Below are 22,253 nucleotides of genomic sequence, written 5' to 3' on the forward strand. Positions count from 1 at the left end.
AACTCATTTTGTTCTATATTTCATCTTTCTGTGTGTGTTCAAGATCTAATTTGCAGGAGTTTGAATCTTGGGGAAATCATTAGATTGTGGGTTAATGGTTGGACTGGATGATCGTAAAGGTCTTTTCCAAGCTAAATGATTCTATGATTCTATTAGATGTCTTACGGGCATTTCTCGTCTCCAACCTGGTGCTTTTATCTACAGTTTTTAGTCTTTAGAAGTGCTGCCCTTGCTTTCATTGAGCTGTAGGTAATTTTTTACCAGTTTGGCTTTTTTTAAATCCTGGTAGCCCAATAAGCAAGTTGAAAAAAAGGCCAGGACTCCTGTTTATTTAGTAACACCCTCTCCAGACCTGTTCCTGCAGCCAGTTCTGCAGCTCACAGCGTTGCCTCTGTGTTGTGTCTTTTGTCCTCCAGCAACACTGTCAAACAGTAACAGAGGAAACTCGGAAACATCTCAAGATTTTTTTTCTGACCCTTGCAGGAGTTTAAATGTTCCACATGGGATCGTGTATTTGGCTAGAAAATATGCCCGGGCATCAGCAGGCATTTATTTGTGTCTCTTCTGTTTTAGATCCATCCCGTTTGCTTCCTCAGTCCGGAGACGTATTTTAGCAGCGAGTTATTTCATGTAATTTACAGCGTCTACTTTGGGTATTTCTAGGAAAACTCTCGAGGTAGTGTCTTAGTACGGCAAGCCCTGCGATTGTGCAGAGATCCGGCTTGGGTAGCAACAGGCTAACGTCAGCGTGAGTTCAAGAAGGAAAAAATGGGTTGAAACGGAAGGAAGGGGGCCTCAATATGATGGAAAAATCTCTGTGAGGTTATCTTAAGACTTAAGAAGGACTTCTGAGGTAATAATCATGCATCTTAAATTCAGTCACTGTGGTCTGGAAAACTAGGTCTGTGCTACGTGAATTTATTTTTCTGCTGTTGTTTTTTTTTTTCCCTAGTGTCCCAATGTAATATCAGCTTGAAGAAGCAGAGGAGTCGAAGTATCTTTAGCACCTTATTCTGCTGCTTTCGTGACTACAATGTCGAACCACCATCTACCAACAGCACCAGTGCTCTTCCTCCTTTGGTGGAGGAGAATGGAGGACTTCAGAAGGTCAGGCTTTTCTCTTATTTTGCTGTCATACGGGTCTTTTGTAACCAAGGGTTAACTCTGTGCTTCTGAAGGTTTGCCTTGGTAAGGTTTCCCTCACGGGGAACATCTTACCAGTTACAGAAAAAATTACCGGTTTGGTGGTGAATTGCTAATACTATCTATTCAGCTGCAATTTAAAACTAACTTCTCCATGAAGGGTATTGGCACTATCTATTTTATAAGCAAACAACATTTAAAACCTGAATAAGTCACTAAAAAAATGTGGACTTGTCATAAAATTTCAGATGCTGCATTTTTTCTAGCTTTGGTTCTCTTTCCCAGCTACAGGAAGGTTAAAATGTGTCCACTGGAGCGTGGTGGAACCTCTTTGAATGTCAGTTGAAAGGGTTTTCGGTGACATAAAAACAGTTCAAACAGGGGGAGAACCATAATTGTTTGGACCTTTTTTCTAAACAGTTCACCTGTGTTTAATGCACGCTGAGTCCAGAGGTATTGGCTTTTGGCCATTTTTCCAGGTTATTAAGTTTTGTTTACCTAATGAGTCAAATTAATTTAAACTTTTAGCACTTCAAAGCATCGTACGTAAGAGCAGCATGTTACTTTCATTGAGTTTTAGTAATTATATTGCTTTGCCATATTCAGAAAATAACAACACAGATTATTTTATATGTTCTTTTTAAATCTGATAACACTGAGAGCATTTGTGTTACGAACTGAAGAATTTCAGTTCAATATAGCAAACATAGGAATACCATCTTTTCCATACCATGTTGCTATTCAGCACTCTCAAAACTCCACCAGTGTTATAGTCTTAACTGAAACACCATTCCCCTCACACTTTTCCAGGACTTTAAGAGATTGGAAGTATAGGTGTATCCATGATGGGGAGTAATAGCAGAAATGGAGATGTCTCTATCTTTTCACCCTTCTGCTCCTCACACTAATTTTTCATATTTGATGCAGCTGATTTCTTAGCTACCTTTTCCTGTCCATTTTATTTTGTTTGGAACTTTGCGGGTTATGTTTGAATTCTGAAAAGCTCAGGAGAAAAAGCAGAGGAACTGTTTGGTGGGAGAGAGGAAAGGAAAGCAAATTAAAGTCATGGAGACTAAGAATAGGTGCGGAGGTAAAGTCTGAACTGCAACAGTTTATGCTGAAACCGCTCACGCAGAGGTAAAGTGCACTGCAAATTCCTCTGCCAAAAGGAGGAATTGTACGTGTATTTTTAGACTTCTTTTGCTAGCCAAGGTACATTTTGACTGAAATGAGGGAAATGTAGCCTGGATGTGCTGAAGGGAAGGCTGAGTAGTGTGTAGCATGTATGCACATGCTTGCCTGAAAAGCAAAAGGAATGGGAAACTAGTAAAATTTCCCTTTCCACTACGCTAGAGAATGGAAAGGAGGCAGAGGTGAGGCTACCAGCAAAGTTACAAATGAGAGAAAATGAGAGTTGATTAGAAAGAAAAACATTTAAAAAAAAAAAAAAAAAAGAGAGTTTATTCTTTCTATAGAAGGTGTGAGTTAAAATGGCCTGGAGTCAGTAGTTTTCAGATTGCATTTTGTAAAATTATTATTAATTACTTTCTAAATATATCTTGGTCCTTGAGTGAGTGATTGCATGTACGTTCACACAGGTTTCCTTCCTCACTCTGCGCTACCTTAGTGAACAGTTTTGAAGTTGTGTAATACTTGTACATGAGCCCAAGACACAAATCACAGAATTCATAGCATTACCAGATTACAGCTTAATTGAGTAAAAGAGTTCAAGGAGTATGTTAAAAGGAATTATTAAAGAGTGCATTTTCTTCAAACAGAATGAAATGTACTCAGATGCGTACAGAGCTTTGTAGAAGAAATCAAGTATGGCTAAGCTTTTGGGTAGTTCTTAAGTGAGTGCAAATAAGCCTGTAATATCTCCATTTTAAATGCAGTATTGAAGACTAATAAGCTTTGTATGCATTTTTCATATGCTGGTTTTGTTTTCAGTGCTAACATGGTTAGTGTAAGTAGGAAATTGTTTAAAGAAAGAAAAACAGCATTGAAGACTTGGATATATTTGAATATTGTTACGCTGTCAGGCCAGTGCTTTTTACCCAGAGAGCTGTGTTTGAGCTGCGCAGGCTGGTTGGATTTGACCCAGCTTACACTGAGCGTCTTGTCTAGATTCGGAAGTGATAAGTGAGCTGGGGGAAAGTACATGCAACAGTGGGCCTCAGTTTCTAAGTTGGTGAAATTAAACATCCAGGAATGACAAAATTACCTGGTTTAGGAAAGAAAAGAAAGCCTGACGGCACGCTGCTTAAACTCTGCTGTTTGATTAAAGCTCTTGTTGCATTAATCTGCCTGCCAGGTTAAGAATAGTTTAAATTCTGTTGAGCTGCTGTTCAGATGGTCACTTACTTATATCTGCTCTCTCTTTTGTATGTTGTATTAATTATTTATCACATCACAGGTGACCTCTGACCGTGGCCCAGTCAGTTCACATGCTGTGACCCTTTCCTTCAAAAATGGGAAAAGAAAATTGCACAATGATGTTAAATAGTTACTATTAGAAACTAGTATAAAATGGCTTGGACGTACTTGCCTTCTGTCTTTACTGTCCACTAGAGTTTTTACATGAAAATTGGTGATAAACACTTCAGAGGAGGGAAAGGAACCGAGAAAGCTTCTGCTGGTTTTGCAGGAATTCAGTGTTCTGTGTTGCTTCTGGCATATTCTTGAAGTTAATGTGACAAGCTAACTTCCTTCTAATTAGGAGTCTCGAGTCTTTCAGTGCTAACCTGTTATAAAGGAGGGAAAGCAGGGAAGCGTATTTTATAAAGTAATTGAAAACACAGTTCTAAAATTTTGTTCAGAGCAATTGCATTGTGCACTTTAATTTTATTATTATTGTTTTGCTGTATTAGAAAAAATGAAATCAGTGCTTCAAATGAAATCAGTGCTTCATTTAGTATTTTACTAAATGATGTGACTTGATTATGCTTGGCAAGTCAAGTGTCATGCCACTTCTTCATAGGATTGGAAGAAACACCAAACTGAACATGGTTTTGAATAAACAGGGGGTTTCAGCACTGACTTCTGTTCCATTAGGGGAAAAAGCCAAAAAAATTCTTTAAAGTATTGAGTTCACTTTTAGACCGTCTACTCACAGAGCAGCTGCTTGTCCAAGCGTGACTCTAATACTGGTAATGAATGATCCATTCTGTCTCTAAAGTTTCAATACGACATTTTTCAATAATAACTTGTATTTACTGAAACTATATTTGTTTTTCTTAAAACGTGACAGCTTTTTAGTGCGGCACAAAGATGCATTCTAAGACGTAATATCTATTACAGTGGGTATATCAGCCTGTCTACAGCTTGGATGCCGAGCCAGATGTGTCATTGGGAGGACACAATGTTCAGCCTCACAAAGCCCTTGCTAATTTTTTCCTGCCTCCTCAGCAGCAGGCAGCTCACCAAGACCTTCCAGCCAGCTCTTTTTTAGGGTCCAGAGTGCTGGGAGGGGGAAGTGTTTTTTGTTTTCCTCTGAATAAATTAAAATCTCAATTTCTGTTCTTCAGTTAGCAACTTGACTCAATTTCTGTATTTTCTGGGCACGCTTCTCTGTGTAAGGTTTTTTTTTTCCCCCCCCTGGGTAAGTTTGTTACCTGAGTTTTGAAGTGTTTGTAGATACAGATTTCATCTGCAGGCTTCAAGGAGGGATCCAGATAGAGAAAGGTGAGAAAAGCTAGATGCAAACTGTCTCTCTCTTCCCTTCGCTTTCAGTCGTGGTGGGTGAGGGAGCTCTGACGAGTCGATGGGCACTTTGCCATTTCACTTGCAACCCACTTCCACCGGAGTCATCTCCGGTTTTGTTTCGCAGTTAGATCCAAATCGGGCAGATGGCTCGTGTTCAACAAGATGGAACATGAATGAGGAAAGGGTTTTTTAATACTTGTTGAATTGGAGGAGAAGGTCTTGATCCACACTCAACAGGGAAGACGACAGAATTAGAAGGTTTATTCTGGGGGCACCAGCTGCCCCCGCTGCTTTCCCTGTAACAGGGATGAAGCCAGAAAGGTCAAGTCCTTGAATTTCCACCTCAGCCATCCTAACCACTATAAAAATAAGGTCTCCTTCTCCCCAGTGCTTTTTGCCGCACGGCGCTGTCATCTCCCAGGTGATGCTAGAAAGCTGTTTTGATGACCTGTTGTCATGTCTCTAACGCTCTTGTCTGCTTCAGGGATCTCTATAACACATCTGAAAGTGCAGGGTTAGGGATCTTCTTTATCCAACATGAATATGGTCCACCAGAGTATGAAAAACAGTTTGTAGGGAGTACATTCTTGAGGTCAAAAGTAGTATCCCCTTTGTGCAGGAGACCTAGAGGAGCCACATGAGCAGGGGCTTGTTGATGGGGAGTCTGTTAACAGCGTGCTTCCCGAACAGACGTGCAAACCAGTCCTACTCCCCAGTGTGGAGGAAGATAAGCGAGATTAATGCAACTAATAGTACTCTTCCTCCTGCTTAACCTTTGCTGATCAGAGCAAGAAAGTTCGTAGTGTTAGGTTCTGTGGTCACCATCAGCATGTGGTATGGTAGGTCTATTTAGGAAAAAAAAAAAAAACCCCAACCTCTGCATAGCTATGTTTGGTTCCTCTGGCTCTGCCTACTCATTCTGACCTCCTTTGCCTCCTCAAAAAGTCTTCTATATTAGGAGACAAAGCTCAATAGTCCAAGTCAATGAAACAGTCAAATAGCTTCTGTATTACTGTTTTTAAAGAATCTATCATGGTCTAGTATAAGCTTTGTGTTGAAGAAACGAATATGGTAAATCTGTTCTTTTGATCAGCTGCTTCTTTTAAGGGGTTATTTAAAATTAAACAGCTCCTTATCTTTGAATACAGGCTGTTCTCAAAAAAGCAAAATAGCGTGGTCTGTCACTTGATGCTCGTTGATCCTGTATGTGGCCGTAGACAGACAGCATTAATGAATAGATGCGGTACTGAAAATGTTGTGCATCTCAGACTAAAATTATGTAGCTAAGGGAAAAGGTAGGATTTATCTTTTCATCTGTATATATCATGCCATAAAAAAAAAAAAAAAAAAAAAAACCTGATTTCAGTGGCTGGACAAATCAGTTCCTGGGTCATCTTAGTGGTACAGTGGGGAAATTTTGGCATTCTAGGAACAGCTTTGTCCTGTTACCAGCATCAGGAGCTCGTGGAAAAACTTCAACAAATGCAGTCATCTGTCATCTATTTCAAACGATAGCGTTATGACCTACTTCCCTTGCTGTTCCAAGGCATCAGGAAATGAGGCAGGACACTTTTAAAAAGTTTCCCATAGCAGGCTTGTTTTTAAAAAGCATTTGCCTGTTCATGAGCATTTATGCTTTACTAGCAGACTTCGCCTTTATCTTTCTGCTTGTTTTTCCAGTTGTCATCATTACCATTTTGATTTTTGCATAGGTGCTTTCAGGGTTCCTCTTAGGAAATTCGCTTGTTTTCCTTGTGTTTTGATTTAAGAAATGCTGCAAGAAAAATAAAGCGAACAGTAATGCAAGTCCTTTAGCAACTTAGGTTCTGAATTCCCATGAAAGTCAGGCTTAACAGTAATACCATGGAGTGCAGCTCTGACTTCAAGAGATTGCCGAAATAGAAAGCAAGTTACACCACGGTGAGTGCCGTTTGAAGTCTGTGAGAAAACCTGATGTGATACACAGCTATGTTTGTGTCCAGGAGTAAGATAATCTTGTACCATAGCTGTAGATATGCCTCTACCTCTCATATGCTGGTTTTGTCTGTTGAGAGAAGAGGAGCTCCACTTGTATTTTCTTCCCTCTACCAGTGAATGCAAAAAATGCCTTTAAAAACAAAACACAACATGGGTTCGCAATCTGTGCTCTGCCTGCCTGACCATATCCTTGATAACAGTTTGATCACAGGCCAGCTAATCTGGCTGGCACCTACTCAAATTCACTCCTTTCTCAAATGGCTCACAAACTTCAGATGATGTTCCACTAACAGGACGTTAACGTGCTGAATTACATCTTTTTTTTTTTCTTTTCTTTTTGCCATTATCTTGAGGAAAATTTGGATTATTACCAGCTTTTGTGTGTGTTTTTGTTTTTATAGAAATCAGATACTTCTATTAAAGCAAACTTCTTGACAGTTCATGATAGTTGCTGTTCTCTAGCTGCCTCATCAGCTTCTCTGGATTTTGGCCAAACTTCAGTAAAAATTTCTGCTGTTGTAGCAATAAAAAGAGGACTTTAAAAATAATATTGAATTACTTTTGTTTGTCAGCAACGTGTCAACACTATGTTAGACTCCAAAACAAGTGAGCACAAGACTTTTTCAGCTGGAAGAGGATGCTCTAATGTTGAAACCAGCTTTTTCAATAGATAGACAATCTGCTGGTAGTCAGAGCCTGTGTTGTCCAAGTAATTAAAGAGTAATTTGCCTAAGCTACATCTGTGCAAAAAGGGTCAGCTTCCTTTTTTTTATGTGCAGTGCCCACCAGAAAATGAGTACTTGTTTTTGACAGATTAGAAAGATAAGAAAATACAGTTCCCACCTCCCAAAATGTCTTGCGTATTGAGTTGGCGACCCTGTGACCAACCTATCTCCATTTAGAAGCTGTAAATGGAAGTGTCTTTGTCTCTGTATCTGGGGTCCCAGGGTGAGAAGAAAAGGTCAAGTTGGCCAAAGACTGGCTTGCCTTCTCCCAAGTACAGTACGAAAGTGAGACCATGGGAGGAGCACTGATATTGTTGCCTTTATCTGGGTGAAGAAAGTGGGATTCATTGGATCGGTTCATCATCATCATGTCCATCTTAGGCAACAGCGAAATGCCCAAGTGAAAATGCTGGGTTTTGAGGCAGTTGTTTCAAGCAAAGTTAACTTCAAGGAGTGGGCTGCTTCTGCCCTGCTACCACGGTCTGGCTGAGCCTCTTGTTGCTGCAGTGAAAATAGACAAATATACCCATTAGTAGAGCTTAAAGCTGAAAAAGTTACAGTAAATACAGGTACTTTCTTATCATCTCTTATTAATCATAGCATGGGTTTTACCAGTCCAGTCTCCTAAAAATCATAAATGCCAATATACTAACCGATCATTTCAGCGACTAAAATGCAAGATCCTGTTTTTATTTTTTTTTTACCCTGGTTTCTTGAATACTTGGAACTTTTGGTTTAAAATGTTTGAGTGCTACATTTACTGCTTCAGACCTTTGTTCTACCCTTAAAAGCCATTACCCTTACAGTGATTTTTTTTTGTTTTTTTTTTCTTTTTCCCCAGGGTGACCAGATGCAGGTCATGCCTATACCAAGTGTATGTATTTTTATCCCTTTTTCTTTTAATAATTTTCATAACTTTTGCTTTGATTCATCTTATGTTGCAGTCTAACAGGTCTGTTTTGTGTTGCATGTTAACAAAAGGTTTTTACGTTCTGTCTGCAGTGTTGTATACTCAGAGATGAATTGAACTGCACGTGTTGTACAGGGACTAAAAGAAGAGTTTGGGTTTTATATGGTTTTCATCTTGCATCTCAGTTAAACTTGTTTCTGAATTTTTATCATTTTGGAAACACGTGAAGTAGTCTGAAAGTTGAAGTTACTTATTTTAATAGAGACAAAAGGTGACTGATCATCACTATGAGTGTTACAAAAACCTTTTCCTCTAATTTTTCCCTATATTCCAGTTTGAAGAGAAGAGTTAGAAACTACCTAATTTGTTTGAAAGAAACTACTTTAGGAAAACAAAGAGTACTCTGACCATAGCTGTGCTACTGCACTCATTCAAGATGATGCTTTGAGTTTCAGCTGCTGTTTTATGGGCCTTAATATTTCCGCTTATCTTCTTGGAATGCCATTTGGCATGTGAATTATTTCTCAAAACTAAATAAAAGGAAGGAAAAAAAAAAAGTTCTTCAAACTGAAGCTTTGAATTTAATTAGGTTTAACCTTTTTTGGTCAAAAAGCTGCTCTTCTTCTTGTTTTTTATGTGGATGAAGACAGACTTTTTAAAATTTGGAAGTATGGGGGTTTTGAGCTCCTTTGCTGTTTATAATACTTCATTATTGCAGATTTTTCCAGGAAATAGCAATGCTGATGTGTGGAGTTACTGACACAGCCCTCTTTCTTGAGATATTTGGTAGCTCCTAAAGACCTGAATATTCCCAGGATACCTTTTTTTTTCCCCCCTTTGCCTTCTCATGTAGCCCAGTTTTACAAGACCTTCTGTAAGAACCTTGTCCATGATGCAGCGCAGTAGTGTCAGGGGATCGCTGTAACTGTGCAGATCACTTCCCTCCTTCACCACTTTTTCTTGGATTTAAGAACTGTTAGAAATTACTCTTTATTGCTTATCTATTATTTCTAATATGAAATTACTTCTAATACACCTCATGCATATGTTTACATGCATGCGTGTATGTAAGTATACATACACGTATGTGCATCTAATTTGTATATATGCAAGTCTGGGAATAGAAAACTTTGGATGCACAAAAATACAGATTTCTAAATTACTTTTCCTTTTACATACCTGCCAGATTCTGTTTGGTCGCTGTAGCTGCTCTATGAGTAGTTATTTGAACATAAAACATGTTCTGGCTGTGCTCTGACCTGGAATCAAATTTTGCCTAAGAGTGAGTGTTAGGTATTAATGAAATAAATATTCAAACGGAACAAAATTTTGAAATGACAAATGAGTACAGCTTTGTCAGGTACAAACATGAAATGAGATACTTCGCTAGAGCACTACCTTTCTGATGTTAAAGCAGTGCACTGCTAGATTTGGGTAGTGGTTGGAAAAGGAATGATTGAAGAAAGGGTTTCTTTGCCTCCTTTTTTAATTTCCGCCCCCCCCCCTTTTTTTTTTTTTTTGGTAGCTCAACTGTAATTTTGCTGACCTATATTCCCAGCACTTTAATAAGGCAATAAAATTAACTTTGCAGTCATGACGTAGAGTTCTCAGTGAGCAGGTGACTTTAAACACACTCGTTCCTCCTCTCCGGTGCCATCTGATGCCTTCTTGCAGCAGGACATGCAAGTGTTGTCAAGCAACCATCGCCCGCAGGCAGTTGTGTGACATTTACTGTCTGAGTATCAGAGTGCTTCTCGCTGTCAAACAGAAGCCAGCGAGCATTAGTACGTAATAGTCTAAATAAAGGTAGACGTGAACTGCGTATGGAGAAAGTGGTAGGAACGAAGACGCAAAGCCAACGTTCTATTTGAAAAATACCTAAAATTAAAGCTGTCCTTTTTGCCAGTCTTACAAGGGCGGTTTGTCCTGCGCACTGAAGCCCAGAGGTTCACTGAGACGACTCTTAGCCATGTGATTAAGACCCATTAAGGCAGAAATTCTTGATGCTCTGCTGCATAGGGTCATGGATGCGAAACAGACTGTTCACACTGTATGTATTGTACGTACCAGGAGAAGAATCTTCTAAACAGACACAGAGTGAGCTTGGTCGCAATTAAGTTGGACATTTACTTTTTATAGGGCTCATTGCACATGTAATCACTTCAAGTGGTTAGAGAATTCCTTAGTGACTGGAAAGAGCACTGCCGGCTCTCTGCTCATTAAACTTCAACATTAAAGTTGAAGCCTCCAGTCAAAAGATGAGGTTTTCTGGAGCTTTATCACATGTGTATAAAATCTGGCAGTCTGCTGAGGTCACCTGTTTAAAAACTTCCATTCCTTTACGTACATGTATGCAATACCAGTGAAGTGTATCTTCTGCTGAATCAGATTCTCCCTGTATTAATGGCACTTAATTTTAAAACTTGAATGAATATGAATTTTCACATGATTATTGATAGGGATAACTGCTAAGCAAGAAACATTCCAGCTTCAGGTTAGATTCTTCAGGAAACAGAAACGGTGCTACTTTGGTTTTTTTAAAGATTAACTTTATCCTGTTTGTATCTCATATTCTCAAACTGTTTCCAGATAAAGCATAGATTAAACAGCAGCGTAATTGATTTTTTCCTAATATTGCAAAATTATTTATTTTGGGGGCTGAAATAAACACACACAAAATTAGAAAAAAACGGTACCAGCTGACACTTTGTGATAGACCTGACTTAAAAATAGATTAAGTGTAGCTCAGGACGCCTGTGCTTTCATGGATTTTTCTCAGCTTTGGAAAGGAATATGGTAGGGAAAACAAAGTAGACCCATAGCAACTTCATCACTTGTTTTCATTCTTTTGAATGAAAAGGTAGATGGAAATGCAAAGCCATACTCGTGCACCTGCTTAAAATGAGTTGGAGCGTCCATTTCCTTTGTTCAATTTAAAATCCCAGTATTAAGGCGTGGTACCAAAAGTAGTCCTTGGAGTCCCTGCAGAAGTTAAATCTTAGCATTGGGATATTGGTTTTTCACTTGTCCTCACCTACATTTAGACACTCTCTTGTTACAACTTTTTCTAGAAGAAATTTTGTGAACTGCCTGTTTCCTAACAGGAGCTAGCGTCTTCTGGCAGCTGTGTTTTAAGTGGGAATAATTTATCTTCTCTTGGAGTATTTCTATGCGTAACTGCTGGGAGAAGCTGTTAGCTATGTAGAGTGCAATCAAAAGTGTGAATTGAAGGGAACATGAACAGCAAATTAATGTGCTGCGCTTACGCTTGACAACATTTCCAGTATGCAAAGGAAGGGCTTATTAATTCTGATACTTGTCTCTGTGGGAAATATGGGCCTACAGGGAAGAAAGGTTATGATTGTTTTATACAGTAAATTTCTAAAAGGTTTGTGTTGACCAGCTGTTTATGCTTCAACAAAAGTCCTGTTTTCTTGCCACCACCACCCCCTTTTTTTTTTTTTTTTCTTAGGGAATATACTATTTCCACGGGACTGAAGCAGTGCAGCAGTCGTTTCACTACAAGGTCTGTTAAGCTGATCAGCCATGAGACCTGGCTGGAATGCATAAATCCCAAACAGTGACTAGTTTAAAAGCTTTAACTTGTATACAATTTATGTCTTGTTGGAATTGAAGACCAAGCTAGGACTTACAGTACTGAGATTACCACATGTTATTTTTCTGCTGAGTTCTGTGGAAGTCTGCAGTCTTTCGAAGAGTATTGCATAGTAAATATGAGTTGCTGTTAGCCACAATTAAATACTCTTAATCATCTTAAATATCTTTAAATGTTTAAAAAAAATTGTCAAAGATCCATAACTATTTGCTGTAACTATGATGGAAATCTGGTAATTATAACTCTTCTTGGATATGTCTCCATTAGTGAGGAAATTAAAATACAATATTGAGTAATACTTGTTTCTGCCTAAAAGCTTTGCTATTCTTGGCATGTGGAAATTGCTTTAGATCAGAAAGCTTGACCAGTGAAACAAATGGACTGATATCCTACGTACAAATCCTTTAAGTTCCTAAAGCCTCAGAAACGTCATCCTTGCTCCAGAGTCCTACACTAGATGTTTAGCAGTCTCGCAACTTGTAGCGCCTTCAGCTTCAGAATAGTTTCCTTGTCCCTGTTAGATTATCAGGTGACAAATGTGTTTTCAAAGTTGAGGGCAACAGAAATACAAATTTTGAAATGGAAAATTTATTCCTTCTGATCTTCAAATGTGCACTGTTGATCAGGTGTCTTTGAAAACAGGATCAGATTGAATTCAAGAAGCCAAAGCTTGTGGAAAGGTTGGTGTGCCCTGGTGGGAGATTTTCCCCAGGAGAAACCTTGAGCTGTAGTCTTAGATAAAGTTAGGTCAATAATTACACATTGTCTCCTGAGGCAATACTGAAAAGGGAGAGAAACTCTAGCAGTAACCAGCATCTCTGTAGATACCACAGGTAAGCTTGTTCCTCTCCCAGCTGCTGCTTTTGAGAACGCAGGGCTGCAGGTGGATGAGGAGGATGGGGACAGGTTGTCACTCACTGTGTGGTCAAGGAATTCAGGTTCTCGGAGTTGAAGGTTCTTGCATTTTGCAGTCCTTGGTGTATGTACACCCTTTTCCTGATGACAGGCATAGTAGTTTCCATATAAAAACCAAAGATATCTGCGCTATGACAGTGCTCATATTTTTCATCTGCATATTTCTGTATGAAAGAAGATCTATTTCCATATATTTTCCATATATAGATAGATATTTTCAGTTTGAAAAAGAATTCACACAGCAGAAGAGATTGCTGGCTTTGAACTGCTTGTGTAGATTAACTTAGTCAAAAATTTGAGCTAAATACTAACAGTCTTAAGAGTACCAAAATCAACTGAACTATTCTGTTAAAAAAAAAAAAAAAAAAGTACGCTGAAGGTTTCTTGGGATGTTCCTACTTTTTTCTCTTCTTCCAAGACAAGGAATCAGTGTCAGAACATGGGTTCTGAAGATTGTTGTCTTTAAATGGATTTGATTTTTCTTTTAGTAAGCTTTTAGTCTGTTTAGGTTGCAGGTCTAGATCCTTCTCACTATGAAAAGTTGAGGTGGGGTGCCTAAATACCTTTCAGATTTTGAAGTAGAAGGGGAAAACCTAAATTCCTTAGATCTGGTCCTAGTTGCAAACAAGCAAAGGTAGAGCTCAAGCAGTTGTGGAAGTAATGTATACGTGGGACTGTGTATAACCTAGAAAGAGTGTCCTATAAATTTTGGTCTGGTTAGGTTACTGTGATGGACACATACTTTACAGGCAGTAAGCAGCAGCTGCTTTTTCTGGAAGGCCATCATTAGATGTGTGCTGAGAGGAAATGCATTGAGACAAGCAAGGCAGCTTCCATTTTGGTAGCTGAGAAACTGTTCTTGATGTTAATTGTAAGGAATTAAGTCGGTTTCAGTGAGCACTCCTAAAATCCCCAGTAACATACTTCAGCTAAAGACACTTTGATTTAAGTCCAGAATCTCATTTGTTAGTTAGTTCATTTAAACAAGAACTTACTAGGCATCATTGGCTGGTATCTATCAGCTTGGGACGACATCTGGCATCAGTCAGTAGTTACTAATCTGTTCTTGCTGCTGGAGGGTGTTCGGAGGGTGTCCGACTGGCCTGTTTGGCACCCTCAGATCTCTGCAAGCACCTCTACAGAAGGCCATTGAAAAGAACAAAAACCATGTTTTTGGTTGGTTCAACCAACATTGGTTGAACAGATAAAAAGATAGCAAAAGAATGAAGTTGGAGTTCTGTATCCAATTCTTACCTACTTTAATTTCCTCTCAGTCTTGAGCTTCTCCCTATTGATACTTTTCTGTAAAGCTAGTCCTTTGCCTTCATCAAAAAACCCCTCTTGAAGCGAGTAGCAGCAGTGTCTCAGCTCCAAATGGAAGCGTTCTCTCCCATTTCTGATATTTCAGGAAGTATCCAGTACCAAAGTCTAAAATAACATAACTGTATTGCAGATTGGGATGTTAAAGTGGGAAATGAGCGATCGGAAGACTATGTGACTGTCTGCATTGCTTTCAGAAAAATTGTCAATTCATGTAACTGGTACCATTTTTTAGTAAGGGTGGTGTACTGTATAAGAGCCTGGTTTAGGTTCTTTACTGCAATTTTAAGACCTTGATTGGGAATTTAATCCACATGAAAGCTCTTGGCCAGCACCCTCACAAGTGGTAAAAATGAGAGTGGAGACATGTCCTGGAAGATAAAATCAGTAATGCTGTCTCCCTTCAGGATTGATTTCTCCACTTTAGCATCTTTCATGGCAAATAGAAATAACAATTTGTGTAAATGTCCATCAGTGTGATATGGCTGGAAATGGTGTTGACTATGAATAGGATAACAACATCATCCAAAACTAAGGCATTAGGAAGAGGGTCACTGGAAAAGATATTGTATCAAATGTCCCATTTTTTTACTGTTGTTTTTTAGCTAGTGGTGGTGTTTTACCATTTTCATTACCAGTGCTTTGGAGATCATTCTAAACAAGTCTCTCATTTTAAAAAAAAAAAAAAAAGAAAAATCAGAAGTCTGTATGGGTATTGCATGAGCCATTAATTTCCATACATGTACTTGCACTGAGCCCAGAAAAACATTCAAGTCATGTATTTCAGTTCCCAGTAACTACTAGAATAGTAATGTTGGCAGAAGAGTGCCCCTTCAATAGAGGTTTTACTTTTTTTTTTTTTGTTGTCTTCCTCTTTTCTTTTTGTTTTTAGCCACCAGCTAAATACCTCCTGCCAGAACTGACAGCATCAGACTATGGGAAGAAGTGTGTGGTCATTGATTTAGACGAAACTTTAGTGCACAGTTCATTTAAGGTAAGTAAATTCAAAAGCAATTTCTTGCAACTTGAATCTGTCAGTGAATGTTGTAGGAACTGTTAAGCCTCTTAACAGTTAACTAGTCTTACAGGCTCTCCCAGGATGGCTGGTAGTTCTCATTGTTGCTCCTATGATTATTCATCCTAATTTAGCTGTAAGGGGAGTAACGCAGACATTGCTATTTTTTTGATTCTGAGAAAGTCACACCAACTGCAACGTGGCCTTGAATGGTTATTGACTTTATGGCTTTAAATGGTAACTATTCCAACAAGGACCTGTATTTTAACAGGTACAAAACTTGTTGCTCTAAAAATAGAGCATGTTTTTGCATAGAGCAAAACCTAAAAAAATAGGTTTTGTTTTTGATGTTTAAATGATGCCATGGTTAGTCTGGGAGAATGGAAATTCAGCACAGCTTTATGCTAGGTAGATGTACCTGAAACCAGTAGATTTTGGGCACCAGTGATCGCTGTGCTCTGTTTCCGGAGGAGATTGCTTTCCGTTGTCAGGCTGCCATCCCGATCACAGTAAGTGTTTTCAAGTATTTAGCTTTCTCAGTAGGAAAGCAAATAGCATTTTGCTGTTGCTGATGAGTTGGTCGTCTTGTAGAAGCAACTTTTATAACCCTTCAGATTTCAGCGTGTGATGGAAATGGTGGTATTTTTCTGTTGTTTAAATAGGGCTACAGATAGAATAGGAGAATTCAGAAATACAACCAATCTAAATCGGCTCAGAGTACTGGTAGTATTTGTGATTAGCAAATGTCAGACATGATAAAGTATGTGCTAGTTTTATACTTCGCTATTGGAGAATTTTTAAGAGTCAGTAGTATGTTTCCTTATTAGTAGCAAGCTAGAGTTACCACCAACTTTATAGTCTTCTAGTTTTGGTTGCACTCCAATTTTCACTGCTAGGATAAACTCAACATTTTAATCCTGCAATATTTAGTTGCCAGGATTTAAATATGCAAACCATAATTCATGTTGTGGTTAGAATTTGGCAACAGCCTGTCTTTGTTGACTTAAAGAAGAACTTATATGGAGATACTAGAACAAATACTCCGGTGCCTCAAACTGAAACTAAGATTCTTCTCTGTCTTTATTGTGCCTAATGGTATATAACAATTTGTGGTGGCGTACAGGAACCTCTTAACCTCAGTGCCAGATCCTTGTCTTCTATACCCAGACTGAACTTGCACTTGAGAATTTTTCAGGGAGACGAGAAACACAGCTGGATTGGGAAGGGAAGGACCATGCCTTCCTAATTAAATGAGAGTCAAAAATAGGAAGGGAAAGCTGAATTTAGAAGTCTAAATTTACATAAAAATAATGAAGTATTAGGCTTAGTGTCATCTGAAATGTAAAAATAAAAGTTTGTTTTCTGAATGCTGTGGGTAACTTTGTACTGTGATTTTTCTGGGTTTTGAAACAAAATGAGATTCAATTTATGTGTTTATTAATTTTTTTGAAACCATTTTAAAGAAATACATGTTTAATGGTTGATGTAGTATAAATCCTTTCTTGCAGGATTGAGGTTTGCCTTTATTGCAGAGTGCTTTCTTAGTGGGCTCATTTTAATCATCCCATTTATTCAAATTATATTTAATGGGTATTTAAATGATGTTAAAATAGATACTTAAGAAAAATCAAAAGATTATTCTAGTCAGTCTTGAACACTGAATAATGTTTTGTGTTAGGAAAAGAAAACTGGTCCTTTTTTGTGTGAAGTAAATAGTGTTAGGCAAATATTGGAGTTTCTGCAGTATGAACCTTATGGCTATGATGGGATTATCTTAATGCGAAGCCCTGTGATGGGAGTGTGTAAGAGAAAACCGAGTGTTGGAGGAAATGGCTTCCGTGTTCAGTGGCTGGCAATGGCCAGTGGTGCTGTTTGGATTTTGTTTCACGAAGGGAGATACTTCAGCTGAAGTAAAGCCGTTGCGGTCATCAAAAATAACGATGGATTTCTAGAAGAGCAGGGGGTTTAACACCTGTATGCACGCTGCTCTGCCCGAATAGGCAAGTTACTTTTGCAGTTTCTTTTAGTTGTGGGTTTTTTTCTCACTAAACCATGTCTGCTCTACCCAGGCAGGTCCCCACTTAAAAGCTGTAAAAGCATACATAAATTTGTGATTTTTAGTATACAAGGCTTTCTCTAAAATGTATGATATTTTAGAATTCATAATTCTGTTATGAAATAGGCTTCATATTTCAAATGCAGATAACTTTTTTTAACACAACCAGAGAGTCAGAGTATTTAAAGTGCTCTTTTATGAAAGCAGCAACATCTGAAGGAGGGTAATTCTTGTCTTTTTATGCCCCTGCATATTTGTGAAGCTTTAAGGTGGTACTAGTCTTTCATGTTAAGTGCATATTAAAGGAATAAAGTTTGGGGTGCTTTGGCAAGAGTAAAAAAGGAGTAGATAGACATTATAGTTATCATTCCCATCATAAAACAATAATAGAAGCAAAAATCATAAATTATTAAATCAAGAAGATGTAAACATGGTTTTGTATAAAATGAATTAAACCACATGCAAGTCTGGAATGTAGTCATATTCAAAACTGGCTGTGAAACATTTTTAGAACATTTAAAACTCTGAAGCTTTTCATTAAATAGAAACAGTTCAAACTGGAGCAAAGATTTTCAATGGAAACATATTGTCTTCTTTCACGCTCTGTCACTGTGGTTCCCACTTGAGGCATGTACGTGCTTCACGTGTGCAACTCCAGAAATCTTTCTCCGGCAAAGTGTTGCAGGCTTTTCTCCTGTCTTCCCATCATGATGAAGTGCAGAACCCCAGTCCGCGCTCTCTTCCTTATTATCACTTGTGCCAACAAAGCTACGTAGTACCTAAAGTATAAGTAGGGGAAGCAAATATGTAGTTAAGAGTAGTTTGGTTAGTGTGACAAAGTCTAAGGGTGGGTTTTATTTGTTAGCAAAAATTAGGTTGTCTAAACAGAATGTGGTTTTCTCTGACATCTGGTTGCTGTTGCTCCTGTTAAGAAAGCTTAGTAATAGCTGTGCTTTTATCAGTGGGCTTCAAAACCTTTGCAACTTGCAGTGACCTATTCTTTTTCTGCTGGTACAGAATATTTATCTTGCTTAAGGGCGTCATGCATATATAAATTGTTCAAGTGCGTGCAAGTCTTTTCAAAGTATGCACGGAGCTGGCACCCACTTGAAAACTTCGGTGGCTGAGTCTTATTGACAGTTCATTTGGGTTTCTTTTAAGGTGAAGCTTCAGAACATTTTTGTGTGCCTGTTCTCTGGCTATTAGAGGTGCTGCAGAGTTATCTTCTCTGTCTGAGGAGCTTCATGTACATAGCAGATGGGAGCCTCCCCTCTGTCTTTTCAGAGGCGGAAAGGGGGGTATGTCTTGGAAATTGCTTGACGTCAGCTAAAGAAAAATCTAGATTGTATCTGCGGGTATTTGAGGAATTCTTTAGGCCATACTAGCGCAGTGGCCATCAACAGAACGGATTTTCCAGCATCAGCTGCTCTGGACGTTTGGTGGACAGTACTGGTTGGTCAGGACGAGTAGATTCGGTGTAGGTTCTCATTTGCCCTCTGACGCAGCACGTGCGGATGTCTGATCAAAACATCTGCCTTATTACTTCACTACTGAGAGGAGGTGTTGCCCTGCATATAAATTCTTACGATTGTTTTGCTCTTCTCATAGGAAGGTCATTTAACAGTGGAATTAGAATCTCATTTTTCCAGGGAATGGGATCGAAGTGATGCTATCAGGTTAATACCGCAGGATTCTTTTTTCCTACTGTTTTTCACAGAGCACCTGTTTAGGCTCACCAGTTTGTGATCTGCTTCTCAGTCTCTTTACCTTGGCTGCTGCTCTGCTTTCGTGGCACCTCCTCACCCCTCCCAAATGGGTTTGAAGGCTGTGTCTAGTCTCACAGATTCTTCAGGGATGTGCTCCTTGGTGGTACCTAAGATCAGTCTGTTGGCTGATCCAGAAAACCAGGTGGGAAAGTCTGTGCAAGTCTGACAGAGCCGAGTGAAGATGTTTTCCAGCCTTAGTAATGCCATACCAGTTACCAGCCAGTCTACTCCCAGCCTTCATTTTAGGCTGTTATCCATGAAGCGTATTGTCTGTTAATCAGTCCTGTTAAAACTATATTTGGCAGCTCTGTATCTCGGCCATTTCCAAGCTGCGGATCATGGAGTGAGTTACAAACGTCAGCCAGGCATGTTCACGAGGGGTTTTTTTATCACGGACGTAATGCATGAGCCGTACCAAAGGATTCTGCCAAGGTTGATGTCCATTTGAACTAGTAAACATTCTCAGCTGTGCATCCCCCAACTATCACTACTATCTAGCCAAGATTAGACTGTGTACTCTTAAGCTGTCTACAAAGACGTGTTTCTGCTTTCCAAAGTAATTTTACTTGACCAGCAGTTTGTCACGGTAGGTCTTAAGAAATAAGTTGTGTTCAGCAGGCTAGAAAAACAGATTCAAGGACTTGGACAGAGTGTGCCTGCTCTTCCCTTTTGAATTAAAATGCAGTTTTACATGACTAATTTTATTGGAACAGCATATTCTTGAGGTATCATGTCTTGAGAATCATTTAACTATACAACTTAAGTCTTGCTTGTTGCAGCTTCTGATTCAAATGTAACAGTTAGGTATTACTTTTACCACTGTCTTTATTTTTAATCAATTACTATTTGATGACCCAGAGTAGATGATGTGAAGCACATAGCTGAATTTCTTTGTCATCGTCCACACAGACTTGATGAAGGAGTTATCCAGATAGATATTTATCCTGGTAAACACGCTCAACGGTAGTGGGGGTTATTCAAGCAGTAAAGCGTATTGCATTGTATGAAGCTTAAAAATGGGAGAGAAGAGGGAAGTGCAGTATCTGGTGAATACAGCTGCGTGAGGCTCCTGACTTGTGTGTGTGAAGGGCACACACACAGAGTGGGTCTGTATAGTCAGTAATGCTTTTTGACTTGTTCCTGAGAAGTAAGTACTCCTCTTTTGTGCCTCTGAAATTTTCCCTGTAATGATCTCATTTTTAATGTTGATTTATTTCCTTGTCATTCTTTCTAGCCAATTAGCAATGCTGATTTCATTGTTCCTGTTGAAATTGATGGAACCATACATCAGGTAAGTGCTGTTGTTCCTTTCACGTTGTTCTAGTAGTGGAACTGTCCTCAGTGTCCCAGAGCGTTATCTTTCTCCGTTTGCTGCTTTACATTCAATAACTTGTCCTTTTGCAAAATATAAAAACTGTGTACTCTGGAATGTATTGTCCAGACAGGCATCCCTGTTTGATCAGGTACGTAGTTTCTAACTACCAAGTCTTGATTTTAATGTTTTCTGTTCTCCAGAATATCTCTCTCGGGACTTCAGTACTTTTTGTTAATTTTAAAACATTTTCAAACAGGAAATTATCTAAGGATGGGTTTTCAAACTTTGCTAGGCCCAGAAAAAACTACCTGAATACTGCATTTCTCATTCCCTCCACAGACAAACAGGACATAAGTTGGCTTTAATGTTTGTTGGTAGTTCATATGGACAAAGCTTTATAAAAGTATTAAGGAAGAACAGACATTTCTTCAGTTTTTGTGGCAATCTGTGTTTAAGTTCTGTCCCCTTTTCTTCCTGTAAGTAATTTAACTTCCTCTGCTAGGACTTTTTATACACTTCAGCATCTTTAAAAGGTCTGGGCAAAATTGCAAGGAGACTAATTTTTATGTCTTATTCTTTAAGAACGTCACTTACGACTCTGTGAAATGGTTTTCAGTAAATGCAAAACACCCATTCTTTGAAAATCAGTCCCCTTCATGTCTCTTAGCTTGGTGTCTTTAATCAGTAGTCATTTCTGAAAACGCTGAATGAAATAAATTACAGTGCCATAAATTTTCCTCTTCAGACACACATTAAAGTTATTGCTGGAGACAGGTTTTACTGGTTAATGTGAAGTTGAGCCTTTCTGATATATGAATCTTTAAAATGGTTTGAAACATCCTCTATTGGTTGTTGTAGGTTAAAGATAATGCAGTTACTGAGTTGCAAATCTTCCCTGCATGTGATTCAATGGAGATCTTAAATACTTCAGGTTTTGAAATGTCGTCTTTTATATGGATATGTTCGTATTTTGATCTTAGAACAATTGATAGCTCATGAAGTTAGTTCATAGTTTTGTTTGATTTCCTGTTATGAAAACCATCCATGGAATTGTCACTCTTAAAATAATTACTAAATATCAGTCAGTGGACTGAAATGTGTTGTAAGGTGTTAGTTGCTTTGACAGTTTTTACACTGTGCATGTTTTATGTAGAAAAATTCAATGTCTACGGTACTTAAACCTGTAATGTTCACCAGAGCTGAATGCTTAAAATATGTAAGTGATGTTTTGGGAGATTTATATTGTGATATCGTCTGTCCTCATTTGATGTGGGCTTTAATTGCGTTCGGTGCTGTAACACAGACGTTTTCTCTCCTAAAACTTTCTAGAATGCTTTTGAAAGAGAATAAAATAGGTTGCCTAACAATTTTGAATGGCTTCGGATTGTGATCACTTAGCTTGTCAAGATTATATATCTACATTTGGAAACAAAACCCATTAAAAGACTATTTGGGCTTTACAGTCAAGCACTTCAAAAGCATGTTGCTTTTCCATTCCCTGCTGCAAACTTTCAGATTCTTCACCAAACATAATGCAGTTAGGCACTCAAGATGACTGCATATGGGGGGAAAAAAAAACTGAAAAATAACTGGTCAAAGGGAGTGGATTAGTCCACGCTCTAAAACGTGGACAGGAGGAAGGCTGCTCTTGACAGAGAAGGTAAAGTGAAGTTAGTCTCTGACTGATTTGCTGGAGACTTTCTGCATAATTTTCAAGGAAATTGCTTAATCCCCTTGTATTTCAAGTTTGTAATCTCTAAAATAGGTAAAAATCTCAGCTGCAGATGGGT

At 38.6% G+C, this 22,253-nt stretch overlaps 1 protein-coding gene across 4 annotated transcripts in view; it reads left to right on the top strand.

Moving 5' to 3' along the window:
• CTDSPL (CTD small phosphatase like) overlaps positions 1–22,253 on the top strand; it is a 79,922-nt gene that overhangs the window by 47,901 nt on the left and 9,768 nt on the right. The window contains exons 2-6 of one of the 4 annotated variants that reach the window (XM_075705144.1): positions 953–1,107; positions 8,392–8,424; positions 11,933–11,986; positions 15,204–15,305; positions 20,383–20,439. In XM_075705144.1, coding sequence (XP_075561259.1) covers positions 953–1,107; positions 8,392–8,424; positions 11,933–11,986; positions 15,204–15,305; positions 20,383–20,439 — 401 coding nt within the window. The remainder of the gene's footprint in view (positions 1–952; positions 1,108–8,391; positions 8,425–11,932; positions 11,987–15,203; positions 15,306–20,382; positions 20,440–22,253) is intronic. The other 3 variants (XM_075705146.1, XM_075705145.1, XM_075705147.1) reach the window with 3 other exon arrangements.

This window comes from Pelecanus crispus, chromosome 2 (assembly GCF_030463565.1).
Source record: "Pelecanus crispus isolate bPelCri1 chromosome 2, bPelCri1.pri, whole genome shotgun sequence".
NCBI classification, from domain to species: domain Eukaryota; kingdom Metazoa; phylum Chordata; class Aves; order Pelecaniformes; family Pelecanidae; genus Pelecanus; species Pelecanus crispus.